At 40.1% G+C, this 14282-nt stretch overlaps 1 protein-coding gene across 1 annotated transcript in view; it reads right to left on the bottom strand.

Moving 5' to 3' along the window:
- Positions 1 to 14282, bottom strand: part of TOP1 (DNA topoisomerase I) — a 95543-nt gene that overhangs the window by 51000 nt on the left and 30261 nt on the right. The window contains exon 3 of the mRNA XM_042930965.1: positions 12171 to 12273. Coding sequence (XP_042786899.1) covers positions 12171 to 12273 — 103 coding nt within the window. The remainder of the gene's footprint in view (positions 1 to 12170; positions 12274 to 14282) is intronic.

The following is a 14282-nucleotide window of genomic DNA, read 5'->3' on the forward strand; positions in this document are numbered from 1 at the left end:
ACATCAGATGACCTAGATGAGTGTTTTCTTCAGTGCGCTGGGCAGGTAGTTTATGAAACTTGTTTACTGCACCAACCAATATATTCCACAAGTTAACAAAAGGAGGGTGAACTCAAGTGCTATGCACTGGGGAGCCTACCTTAACGCAGGAAGCTGGCAGCAACCCCATCTGACAGGGACAGTCAGGCCTATAGGTAGCATCGGCTCCTGCCTATCCTGCCACCACACACTGAATTTCCCATCTGTCATATTTAGCCTCAGCCCAGAAAAAGGACATTTTACCAACAATGATCTCATTAGGCTATGTTCATCCCATGGGGTTTGTTCTAAAGAGATTTGGCCAGCACACCTGGGTACATAAAAGGCCAAAAAGGGAGAAACAAATGATGGCATCCAGTTAGGGGAGAGGCGCAGAAACTGGATCAAAAGGGCATCTTCTGTCACACACATCTCTTTGCTTGAAAGGAGCCTCAACTCGAGGTAGGCATTTGGGTGATAAATAAGCAAAAGCTTTATGAAATCTAGCCAGGAGGACAGAGGAAGTAGTAGGAACAGGACTACAGGGTTAGGAAGATCCAGGAACTGTCAGATAAAAGAAAATGATGTCAACTTCCACTTGTTTATATACTCCTCCCTCTGTTGCTCTCATTAGGTTGTTACTTAGATGTGCCACACAATGAAGTAACAAGTTTCTCCATAGGCAAACTTTCTGTTAACTCATGAAGGCTGAGCCCAGTTCAGTGTACTTGGAGGCATATGGTGACAGTGTCCCACCATGCTTCTTGTGCTCAGCATGATAACGATGTCACCTCCACTTAGTGTGTTCTTCTAACTGGTTTTTACCAAGATGCAATGTTTTACCAAAATATTATTCTTTACTTTGTGCAAAAACGGCTCCCGACTCCCTTAACACTCTTACTTCCAGTTCTCTCCCACTTTAGACTGACTAACCAAAGAGCAAAGATGCCAAGATTGCCATGAATTCTTCAGAAGCTTACATGTACGAAATCCCATTACAGCAAACCATGTGAGCTTACTATTCCATTAGACGAGCACTGTAGTTTTAGTGCTTTTTAAACATTAATTATAAGAGGAATTAATGGCCATCTACACAAGGTTTTGCCTAAGAGCAAAAAATTTGGAACAATTACATCCATAATACCTATGGATAAATACCTCCCCCCCCACACACACAGTAAGAAAAACTCCCACTTTCCAAAGAAGCATTGTGCTTGGTATTCTCACATACATTTCATGCAATCCTCACCTGTGAGGTGGATTTTATTATCCTCTTAGACTGATGAAGGAACAGAGGAGTCAGTGTTTCAAAGTCTAATTCAAAGGTACAATGTTAGAAAGAAGGGTTGGGATTTAATTCAGTATTTCCACCTCCAGTTCAAAGTACTTTCCACTAAATCAGTACCATTACATGTCCACGAAATTGATACCTACTACTTAAAGTAGACCGGTATTAGAGAAAGATGCATGGTCAGTCTGAGATTTGAAACACAAGTCAAAACTTTATTGTACCATCAAGGAGAAACTTTCTAGAATAGACATCTTGGATACCTGAAATGATAAGACCTTTGGGATAGTTGTTCCTAATTTTGTCTTCCCATGAAACTACAAACAGTTGATTTAGGAATCTAAGTTTAGGAACGCTCCATCTTCCTTTCCACTTTCCTTTCTTTCTCAATGAAAGCAATTCCTAGAAAGAACATCAGTCTGTTTCGCTAGGAAACTGGCTTTCTGGTCTTTTGGCCATCACAGCATGGGAACCTACCTGTAAGTGTACACACAGCCCTCCAGTTTTCAGCTTTGCTGTTCATTATCATACCAAACAGAGATCAAGGAAAAGAAGTCAGCAAACAACAAAGCAATCTGACAGTACCCAGGCCACGCCCAGGAAAGTGAAAAAAGTCAATGATACTTCCTCTGCCTACATAACGAGAGGGAAATCTATTCAGGAAATTCAAAGTACCGGCTAGGTAATACCCCTTTGATAAGTCATAATTAAACCAAAGACCAGAATGAGATGGGAACTACTGATGTGACTTTCCAAAAGAAACTCACTTTCTTCCATTCCCAATCGTTTAGATGTAAGAGAGCCAGTAAGGATTTTTATACTAAGTGAGCTCAGATGACAATTTAGGACTGTTAAAAATTAGAGTTTATGAATCCCTGAACACAAGGCTAACAAGTCTACTTGTCAGGTGCTGTTCCTGTCCCTGTGTCCAAAAACAGAGAACAGAGTACTGGAGTCCTACCCCCTCATCCATAACTCCCATGCTGGCAGGAGTGCTGGCAACGAGCAAGACCCAGTGTCAGTCTTTCCTGGGAATCTACCTGAAGTGGCAAATGCACGTGGGGTACAAAGACCTGTGATACAGAAGCATGTCTAAGGCTGTGCCATGGAAGGTTAGAAGCAGGATTAGGTCAGTGGTAGATAAATGGAGCCAATCTGGGATCAGTTAGACTGACTCATCATCACTGAGGATTTCCTAACATGTACCTCTTTTTCCAGAAGGCTTAAAACTAGTTTGATTTTCATGGTGGCTTAATGAGCAGCATCTTTTCCACTGATAGTGAGTTGATACAAATTCTGACCAGTGTAGAAGAGTTCATATGTTGACTGCTTGTCTTGAGAGAAATTACCTTCATCTTTATTCTGATCCTTCCAACTTTTCCACACATAATAGACACAATGTCAGGGGCACCTGGGTGGCTCACTCAGTCATAAGCATCTGCCTCTCGGTTTTGGCTCAGGTCATGATCTCGCAGTTTTGTGAATTCAAACCCTGCATCGGGGTCTGCGCTGGCAGCACGGAGCCTGCTTGGGATTCTCTCTCTTCCTCTCTGCCCCTCCCCCGCTAGCATGGTCTCTGTCTCTCTCAAAATAAATAAACTTTAAAAAAATAGACACAATACGTCAAAGTCACAAAATAGACTTTAATATACTGGCCAATTCAGAGGCAGTGAACAGATGATTGAAACACTGAAGATATTTCAGTGGGGTGACATAAGAGACATCAACTAGGAGAAAGGCTTACTACTGATCATAGTAAGAAACCCAAATATAAGAAAAAAATGCATTTTAAGAATGAGTTTAGTCTGGAGGAGCCCGGGTGGCTCAGTCGGTTAAGTGTCTGACTTCAGCTCGGGTCATGATCTGGCGGTTTGTGGGTTTGAGCCCCACATCAGGGTCTGCACTGATAGCTCAGAGCCTGGAGCCTGCTTCGGATTCTGTGTCTCCCTCTCTCTCTGCTCCTCCCAGCTCACACTGTGTGTGTGTGTGTGTGTGTGTGTGTGTGTGTGTGTCTCTCTCAAAAATAAATAAATATTTAAAAAAAAAAAAAAGGAAAAAATTTAAGAATGAGTTTAGTCTGGGATATACTGAAGGCCAAAATACAGACAGTAGCTAACATTCCTAGAACTTCTGTAACGGTCACATTTTTGGATGAAATATTAATTTCACCATTAGAATCCTGGGAGAGAAAGCACCAATTATTGGCTAGGTACAGAAGCTGGCTCCTTGGCTTAGGGCCCCTGTCTGTCTGGGGTTTAGATCCACCACACTAGCAGAGCCTGGACAAGCAAAAGGCAATGCCAAAGAGAACAAATGGAAAGATTCAAAGCCACATCTCCAGATTCTACCAAAAAAAGTAACCCATGCTACACTATTTTTAAAGTGACAGTGAAACCTTTGGTCTGTGACTCCTGCTGGAGCTGAGTAGACAACAGAGAAGGTTGACCAGGGTTCTAAGGCACTGAGGCAGAAGTGTGGAAGTAGGGAGATGGCAGCAAGAAGCCAGGAGGAAAAAGTATTTTCCTTTTGTCCCGGGAAGGCACTTGGTACCTCTTTAGGGGAAAAAAACAACAACAAACTTGTGTCCGACATTCTGGGAAGCTAGGACGTTGGCAATGGGAAACCATTTAAATCTGTTAAAGAAAACAGAAACTGTCCTCTATCACCAATAAAAATATTTAACAGATGGGACATCTGGGTGGCTCAGTCAGTTAAGCGTCTGACTTTGGCTCAGGTCATGATCTCATGGTCCGTGAGTTCGAGCCCCACGTCGAGCTCTGTGCTGACAGCTCAGAGCCTGGAGCCTGCTTCAGATTCTGTATCTCTCTGCCCCTCCCCCTCTCACACTGTCTCTCAAAAATAAACAAACAATAAAAAATATTAAAAAAAAAATTTAACAGCACCAGTGCCATCCCCCCTTCCAAGCAGTTTAAATCCTCATAACAAAACTCTTGAGATAAGTATTAGTATCTCCATTTTACAGATGTGGAAACTGAGACACAGAAAAGTAACTCATCAAGGAATACCTCTAATGAGAGTCATAAAGATTTAAACTCAGGCAGTCTAGCTTGAGTCAAGCACTCAATCACTGTTATGTCACCTCTCAAAACAAAAAAGAAAGACTGCTAGGGACAGAAGGAGGCTTTCTATCTTCTGAGAATAGGACTTAGCCACTAATGGCTAAGAGAACAAACTCATCCCTGCTACTGGGCCATTTCTCAAGGAAGCAGAGCACAGCCAATGGGGAATTCCTATGGGAGAGCCTAGAGAGCTTCAAAGCTATGGAAGGAGGACATTCATGGCCCCTTCAAGGAAAGCAGGCAATTATGGCTTAAGTAACGTTTGCTAAATAAAAAATTCCAGGTAAATTCAAAAGTTGTCTCTGGATAAAGAACCCAGCAGTTTCTGAAAGCTTCTAAGAAACGAAGATTTCCTCACTATTACAAGTTACTAAACAAAATCACGAGAATTATCAAAACTTTGTATTGAATGGAATTTTAGAAAGTATTTATAGACCCCTCATACCATTTGTGGCTAAGTCCTGTATCTTCCTTTCTCAAGTGTTTTCAAATGGCTTCTAGCTCCCTTCAGAATCAAGTCCCAACTTTGCAAAATAACATTTAATAGTTTTGCTTCAAGCTGTTTTTTTGAGTCCCATTTTCTATCCCACCTTCTATTAACCCGAGGCCTACCAAAATGGATTCCTTCCAGAGCAAAGCACATTACAGCCTGTCCATGTTTGTATAAAACTCTTCTCGCTGTCTCATGTCATCTTTCTAGCCATCATCTTCCCTTGTCAAGACCTTAACAGTCTTTTTTAGTGGCTAGCTCAAATCCTCTTCCTACCATGAGATCTTTAAAAATAAATTATTACAGTTCATTATAATAGGGCTAGACAGAATTGAAAACTAGGGCTCCAAATTGGATGTTATCAATTAGCAACTACTAAACTAGATTCTAAGATTACCAAAACTGACAGCTCTGCTTTATCTGAATGACACTCTACTAGGATTTAAGGTCACCGTCACCACCACCTCAATTATTTAGTATGTTAAAATTTCCAAAGACCTTTTATCTACCTAATTCCACTGACTTCTCCCCCCAAGAAACCTGAAAGGCTTACCAGACCAATACTGCTATCAACAATTGACCAAAATGGAAAACAAGATCCAGAAAGAAATAAAATGGTTTGAATCAGGACACACAACTAGTAAATGTAGGACACACAGTACATGATAGAACCTGGACTCTCAACTTCTATTTTTTGTGTGCTTCTACTATATAACATTGACTCCCACGTGAATGGTGGTGGTACTTCAGTTTCGTTTCTCAACTACTCAACTTTACCTACCTACTTAGGTTAACTGTCCCCCCTCCCCCGCCACATGCTGATATAGGGATCTGCAGATAAGTGGCAGGGCGTTGGCAAATAGCTCACAAAAACGAAAGCAAAACGTCTTTTAAATGTGATTCCTTTAAGAAAAGGTCCCCTGAGAAATGGATACTTAATCCCAGTGTATTTTCCTAAGATCATACATTCTCTCAATTCTAATTCAGGTAGAGTTTGAAACTGAGGAAAACAGAAACCAAAAGCATCCTTATCCTCACATGTTTCTCACACTGTACAGATTAGCACTGCCAACATGGCTGGAAAAGCACTTCCCTTACTATTTCACAGCAAAGCTTTTCTATCTTCCCTGGCTTTCCACAAATTTGTCACTCCAGCCTGAGTGCCAGGCTTAAAATTGGCCAGAGACGCACAGTCAAAAACCAGCAGGGACTGGGGTGGGGGGAGGGACTCTAGCAGGAGGAATCTTGTTTTTAATGTATGATAGTCCTTTATTTCTAAAAACCAACCCCCCCCCCAACACACACAATTGCTTTTAATAATGTTGTTTACATAACAGGTCCAGTATTAAAGATAATTTATGGCTAAGATTGTAACTTTTCAAGAAAGTATCCAGTGAGATCCCACAAGCCCAGTGATTCCTCAGCATCTAGAAAGAATATTCCTTTTGTTTCTTTTGACAAGATTTATATATATATTTTTTAAAAGGACCTGAAGGGCTCAATATTAATGCTAAAAGAAAGAAGCAGTGCCAGAGATAAATAATAGAATAAATTATTTTTATTTGACTTTGATATAAACTCTCTGTTATTACGGGCCAAAAAGGCAGTAGTCAGAGATGGGGTTTTCATAGGGTCGGAACTTAATGAGATTAATACTTCTATTACCAAAACGTTCAGGGATTTGGGGCCCAAAGAGAAGAGGCAGTGCCTGAAAGGTCTGGCATTTTAAAACCTGAGCTGCCAACCACTGCATGTAAGAAAGAAGTGCTTGTGTTAACGCAGGTTCAGCTATACAACTAACCTTTCTCAGGGAGATTTTTTTCTTTTTACTAGAAGGAATAATGTAGTGGGGAAAAAACACAACTCAGAAGCCCTGGTCTCTCATCCTTGCTCTGCTACCACACCACCATGTGACTTCGGGCATGTCACCTCAGACTCTTGACCACACAAAGAGATAAGATGGAATGATCTTTCATACCCTCTCCCTTATTCTGTACCTTAAGTAAGAACAATACAGGAGAATGTATATGAATAAGATGGGATCTCCCGAGGGATGGGATGGGTCCACATCCCATCCTGTCTCAGCAGAAAGGCTGGTTTCCCTTTCTCTGGCATTCCAAGTATGCAGCACATGTTACTGTGTGGGAGAAAGAGGTCTCCTGGACCTCCTTTGGGCCCTAAGTGTAGCCTGAGAAAATAACTGATGCTAATATCTAACAGAAAAGAAAAGACACAGAAACACGTTAGTGTGAAACTTGTTTCCTTATAACACCAACAAAATCATGCCAAACTGATTAGCGAATATTGGAATCAAATGAAGTTTTAAGAAAACATGTTAATAAATCTTAATTATTCTGGGCTTTTGCTACAGAAGGAAAATGAAGAAACCCAAAACTACTAGAAAGATCAGAAGTCACTTAAAAAAAAAGGAACACAGAGGGGCGCCTGGATGGCGCAGTCGGTTAAGCGTCCGACTTCAGCCAGGTCACGATCTCGCGGTCCGTGAGTTCGAGCCCCGCGTCGGGCTCTGGGCTGATGGCTCAGAGCCTGGAGCCTGTTTCCGATTCTGTGTCTCCCTCTCTCTCTGCCCCTCCCCCGTTCATGCTCTGTCTCTCTCTGTCCCAAAAATAAATAAAAAACGTTGAAAAAAAAAAAATTTTTTTTAAAAATTAAAAAAAAAAAAAAAAAAAAAAAAGGAACACAGAACTGAAACAGGGGCACACAGATGGCTCACCAGGTTAAGGGTCCGACTCTTGATTTCGGCTCAGGTCATGATCTCATGGTTCATGAGTTCAAGCCCTGAGTCAGGCTCCCCACTGACAGCACAGAGCCTGCTTGGGATTCTCTCTCTCTGCCCCTCCCCTGCTCGCATGCTCTCCTCAAAACAAATAAACTTAAAAAAAAAAAAAAAAAAAAAAGGAACACAGTGTACAGGATTTTAATGAAATATAAATATATAACCAATTCACTTGCTTTGTTGCAAAGAGGTAGTATGTCAGTAGAGGTCAAAACAGGAAGTATTTAGAAGTCTGCTTACAACACATCATCTGGTTAAACTGTCTTAAACTTACATGTGAATTAGAGATCCAGGGCTAGATTTAGTCATTTACCAGATTTAGTAAACAGAAACTTGGGCCAGGTTTTTCAATGCCTCCTGGCAAACACAGGCTATTATTTCTTAAGTATTTTGATAAAAATGAAGAAAATATTAAATGAATTAAATGAAATATTCAATGAATTTGCTTATGCTATAATCTTGGAAAAGTATGCTTGATAGATGTACAAAATACCACCTCCTCCTATTTGTGAAACTGTTCACAGTTAAAGAGCTGTCACAATTAAAGACTCCTCCTGACTCCTCTGAGTCCCCTCTGAAATGTGTATTGATGCACAGGAACTGAAGAGGAGTTAAGAAAGGTTAGGTGACCTAATAAGCAAGGTCATGGGAGACCTAAGCAGAGGGACCAGGATGAGGCCTTCTTCTAGACAGAGACAATTAAGCTACATTGGGCTTTCCAAGAAAAAGGACACCAAAATAATATCTTTTATTTTTAGAAAGGAAGTTTTGGTAAAACGGAGCAGGGCCAAACAGATGTCCCAAAGCTTTTTATGCCACTTCTACCTAATCTTTTCTCACACAAGGATAAATTTTGGTTGGTGAAGTCAGATGTACCAGAGAAAAAGGGATTCATCTTAAAAAGCTTGTTTTAAACATTAACCTCCGTTTCTCTTAAGATTTGTTGGTGGGGGGGAGAGGGGGGACAGATTCATGCTAACATAGAAATTAGCATTCTTTAACAGCATTTTCCTCAGGATGAAGTTCTTCGTGGTCAAGGATTTCTTTTCTTTTTCTTTTTTTTTTTTGGTATTTCATATCAACCAGCAGAAGAGAAGCACAGCAGGCAGGATAAAAATACTTGTTTCACATGAGCCAGCAATTCTACTCCTAAGTATTTACCCTAAGAATTGAAAGCAGGGACTCAAATAGAGACTTGTATACCCATGTTCACAGCAGTGTTCTTCACAACTGCCAAAAGGTACTAACAACCCAAGTATCCACCAACATAGAAAGAGATTTTTTTTAAATGTGGTACAGACACACAGTGGGAGTATTATTCAGCTATAAAAAGGAATGGAGGGGCGCCTGGGTGTCTCGGTCAGTTGGGCATACAACTCTTGATTTTGGCTCAGGTCATGATCCCAGGGTCATGAGATCGGGCTGTGTGTTGGACTCTGAGCTGAGCATGGAGCCTGCCTGGGATTCTCTTTCTTCCTCTCACATTCTCTGTCTAAAAAAATTTAAAAAAATAAAAATAAAAAAGGGTATGGAATCCTGATATGCAACAATATGGATGAACCTTGAAAACATCAGATTAAGGGAAATAAGCCAGACACAAAAAGGATAAATATTTTGTGATTCCACTTACATTAGTACTAGAATAGGCAAATTCAGAGACAGAAAGTAGAAAAAAAGTTGCCAAGGGATGGGGGTTGGAGAATGGGAAGGAATGGTTTAGTGGGTTTGGTATAATGAAAAAGTTCTAGAGATGAACACTAGTGATGGTCGTACAATACTGTAAATACACTTAATGCCATTTTGAAAGCGCAAAACACATTATGTATATTTTACTAAAAACACAGAAAAAACGTGCTTGAAAAATGGAAGCACCAGAGGGAACTATCTCGTCGAAGATTAAGAGTATGTGAAAAGAAGAGAGAAGATGGCAACTAGTGTACCCACAGGTCATCCATGCACTGATCCAATACATGCTAGGTAAGTGCCAGCTATCCACCAGGGACTATACAAAGCCTTGAGAATGGAGAACAAAACAGACTTCAGCTCTCTTCTGAGAGACTTTAAGAGTCTAATGGGGAATACAAAGAAGTAAAGAGACAATTATAACACCAACACAACTTGGCAATTACTGTGATAGGAATCTATCCAAGAGAGCACACTGAAGTCACACTCAATGAGGGGATGGACAGAAAGGATACCTGAAAGAAGTAAAGTCTAAGTTGTAACTAAAAGAATGATATTAAGAGAGCAACAGAGTACTCCAGAAACAGTAATTGCATATTTTAAGGCATATTTTAATAGCACGTTAAATTCAAATGAGATTAGGGGCACCTAGGTGACTCAGTTGGTTAAACATCCAACTTCAGCTCAGGTCATGATTTGAGCCCCCTACCGGTAAGTTTGAGCCCCCTACCGGGCTCTGCGCTGACAGCATGGAGCCTGCCTCAGATCCTCTGTCTCCCTCTCTCTCTCTGCCCTTCCCCCACTTGCACGTGCCCATTCTCTCTCAAAAATAAACATTAAAAAAAAGTTTCACAAGACTGGATATGGAATATGAGAGAAGGGTAAATGGCAAGAGAAGTAGCAGATGGAGAGCCAGAGAATTGCTATGTGCACTGGAAGGAGAGGAGAAAGGTGGCCAGAAAGGTGGAAAAGGACAGATGCATGAAAAGCAAGGAAGCTGGTTTCAAGGAGGAGGGCTGGGCCCAGAATATGGTGTATCTCAGAAAATGCTCTAGGTGTCAAGAATCTGTATTCTGCTGTTGTTGAGTGGAATATTCTATAAATTCCAATCAAATCAAGTTAGTTTGTGATGTTCAAGTATTCTACATAATGATTTTTCTCTCTGCTTATACTATCAATTGAGAAAGACTTAGCAAAATCTGACTATAAATTGTCCATTTCTCTCTGTAGTTCCATCAGTTTTTATTTTGTGTATTTTAAGGCTCTGATATTCATACATAAACATTTATAACTGTTATGCCCTCCTAATTGGTCCCTTTTTATCTTTATGAAATGAACTTCCTTATTCTTGGCAATATTCTCTGCTCTCAAATCTACTTTGGTAGATGTTAATACGGGCTGAACAACTATAAACTGGAGAAGAAAAGATACACGTGAATGGAGACTGGATTCAACTACTGATATTAAATTCACCAGAGTAATGAAAATGGAAACTAGATGATCGAATGGTAAGAAATTAGTGAGTGGTGGGGGGAAAAAAAGACCACAGGAGTGGTAGATGATACATAAAAGCAATGTCCCCACTAGAGAAAATTTATCTGGTTATTTAAAAAAAAAGTTTTTACAAGTTTTTATTTATTTTTATGAGACAGAGAGAGAGAGAATGAACGAGCAGGGGAGGGGCAGAGAGAAGAGGGAGACACAGAATCCAAAGCAGGCTCTAGGGTTGGAGCTGTCAGCACAGAGCCCAATGCAGGACTCAAACTCGTGAACTGCGAGATCACAATCTGAGCTGAAGTTGGACACTAAATCGACTGAGCCACTCAGGCGGCGCCCTTAATCTGGTACTTTTAATGATTCATAGACTTATTCATAAAAGGAATTCATTAGAAATATCTTAACATTTTTTAGTGGCTCATAAAGAACAGACTTGGAAAAACAATTCTCACTTTTGACTTGTCTGTAGACAATATGCCAAGAATGATGCACTTCTAAGAAACTCTAGGCTGGAGGTACTTATTCCAACATACAATTGATCTTTACGTTCCCTTTTAACAAAACTGAGGCCACTCTGAGGATATCATATAGCACTCTTCCCCAACAACTGCCTTTAACTTAAAATGGAAGCATAAGTCCTCAACAAGGGGTCCCATATCCAAAGATATGCAAAGTCTTTGGGCTTAATCACTTGCTTCCTACATCAAAAAATGGGAGCAAAGCAAAAATGAAAACATCTTTCTGAGGCTTGAATCCCTGAGGTAGCACTACTGAGTTTCATTTATATTGGTGGTCACTGGCTTCTGTAAGAGCTGAACCCTTCTGATAATCTCATGAAACTAAAAATGCTCTCTCGAGGAAAATCTCATATATCCAACCTTTGCAAATGATTTCAGGGGCTCATAGACCATGGATGCTCAAGGTAAGAAATTTTAATTTATGCCTGTTTATAGTACAGAAAGAATATATAGAGAGTCTCCAATCCAGTCACACCTTTTTATCAAGCAAAGTTCTCTGGACCTCATGTGTTACAATGAATCCATAGCGGACTTAGTTAAAAATTGTATTTCTAATGAAATATATATTGAAAGAGGATTCACCATACTTGCTTTGTAAACCTTGATGTGAACAATAGCCTTCCCAGTAAGGCCGAATTATCAAGGCTATACTCTAGCAACTCTGGAATCAAATGCAGTCTCTGCTTACTTTGCTATCCATGCTATTTACCCATGGCTCAAGTTAAGGCCCATTCCAGGTGAGCCAAGCCACAGTCAACCCACTGCCAAATGATGAAGGACTTGCTGGTTTAACCCTTACCTGTTGCTATGCTTGGACTTTTCTCGGTCCTTCTCCTTGTCTTTCTTGTGTTCTTTGTGCCGGTGTTCTCGATCTTTATGTTTATCTTTGTGTTTATGAGAATCTGCAACCGTAAGAGATGAGTCAGTTAAGAAGAGTCATAAGCTATCTCCTGCCCACCTATCTTGACAAGTTGGTCAAGAAGCACAATGACACGATTCAAATGGAAGGTAGCCATAATAGCACACTCCACTGGAAGGAAAGATTTCACAAAGCCACCCAGACAAGGCATCCCATTACCCTGCCTCTAAAACCAAGACATGTGTTACAAACATGAAGGGGAAATGGGAATGAATTCTACTATAAAAGGAAGTAACAGTTTGGCATTCTTCTCCCTGTTATCTGGTAGTATTGAGACTAAGTCATAAATGATACAAAAGGATAAATCTTGAACACTGACTCTCAAGATGAGATGGTTATCTATGTAAGTTCTGGAAAATACAAACCTTAGGAGACATGCTTTTAAATCAACTTTAATAAAGTATAATTTCTATGCAGAAAACATACACAATTTTAAAGATACAGTGTGGTAAGTCTAACAAACATATGCACAGGTGTAATCCCCATCACAATCAAGATTTAGAACAATCCCATCACCCCCAGAACGTTTCCCTTGCATCCATTCCCTGTCAATCCCCATCTTCCTCCCCAGCCCCCTCCTGCTGAAAGCAACCACTAATTTGCTAGCACTATGGATATGTCTAAAGTTTTATATAAATGAAATCATACAGGATTCACTGTTGTGTCTGACTTCTTAGCATGATACTTTTGACATTCATCCATGTTGCTGGATCTATCAGCAGCTGGTTAAGATTTTACTGCTGAGTGGAATCCCACTGTTATGGATATACTGCAATTTACTTATTCACTTGTTGATGTACATCTGAGTCGTTTCTAGGTTATCATGAATGAATCTGCTATGAACATTCGTATATAAGTCTTTTTGTAGACATGTTTGCATTTCTTTTGGGTACATACTTAGTAGTGAAATCACAGGGTTATATAACTATATGTTTAACTTAAAAAAATTTTTTTAAACATTTATTCATTCTTGAGAAAGAGACAGAGCATGAGCAGGGGAGAGGCACGGAGAGGGGGAGACACAGAATCTGAAGCAGGCTTTAGCCTCTAAGCTGTCAGCACACAGCCCAAAGTGGGGCTCAAACCCACGAACCGTGAGATCATGACTTGAGCTGAAGTCAGACACTTAACCAGCTGAGCCACCCAGGCACCCCAGTATATGTTTAACTTTATACAAAACTTCCAAACTGTTTTCCAAAGTGGTTGTACTATTATATATTCCCACCAATATGCGTTAAGAGCTCCAACTGCTATAAATTCTCTAACACTCAGTACTGTCTTTAATTTTAGCCATTCTAGCAGGTATGTAGTGGTATCTCACTGTTGTTTTAATCCAGCTTCCTAATTAAATAACAGGCATCTTTTCACATGCTTACTGGCCACTCATGTATCTTCTTTGGTGAAGTATCTCTTCGAATCCTTCCCTCATTTTAAAAACATTTGTCTTCTTGGACATCTGGGTGGCTCAGTTAAGTGTCTGACTTCAGCTCAAGTCATGATCTCACGGTTTGTGGGTTCAAGCTCTGCACTGGGCTCCACACTGACAGTGCAGAGTTTGCTTGGGATTCTCTCTCTCTCTCCTTTCCCCATGTGCACGTGTGCTCTCTCTTTCAAAATAAACTTAAAAATATATACACACACACATACGTACATACATATATACGTACATATCTGTATGTATGTATATGTATATATATATACACACACACATATGTATGTATATATACATGTATGTCCTCTTATTGTTTTATAAGAGCTCTTTATTCACTTTAGATTACAATTTTTTGGCTGGATATATGTATTGTGAACTTTTCCTAGGAATTTTACAGAGGTAAAGGATAGGGCACATTTTAAAAATTATAAAGATATCCAGTTGTTGTAGCGCCATTTCTTAAAGAGATAGCTCTTTCCTCATTGAACTGCCTTGGCCTATATGTTGAAAATGAAGTGACCACATAATCTTAAGTCTTATTTCTGGACTCTATGACACAA

This window comes from Panthera leo, chromosome A3 (genome assembly GCF_018350215.1).
Source record: "Panthera leo isolate Ple1 chromosome A3, P.leo_Ple1_pat1.1, whole genome shotgun sequence".
NCBI classification, from domain to species: Eukaryota; Metazoa; Chordata; class Mammalia; order Carnivora; family Felidae; genus Panthera; species Panthera leo.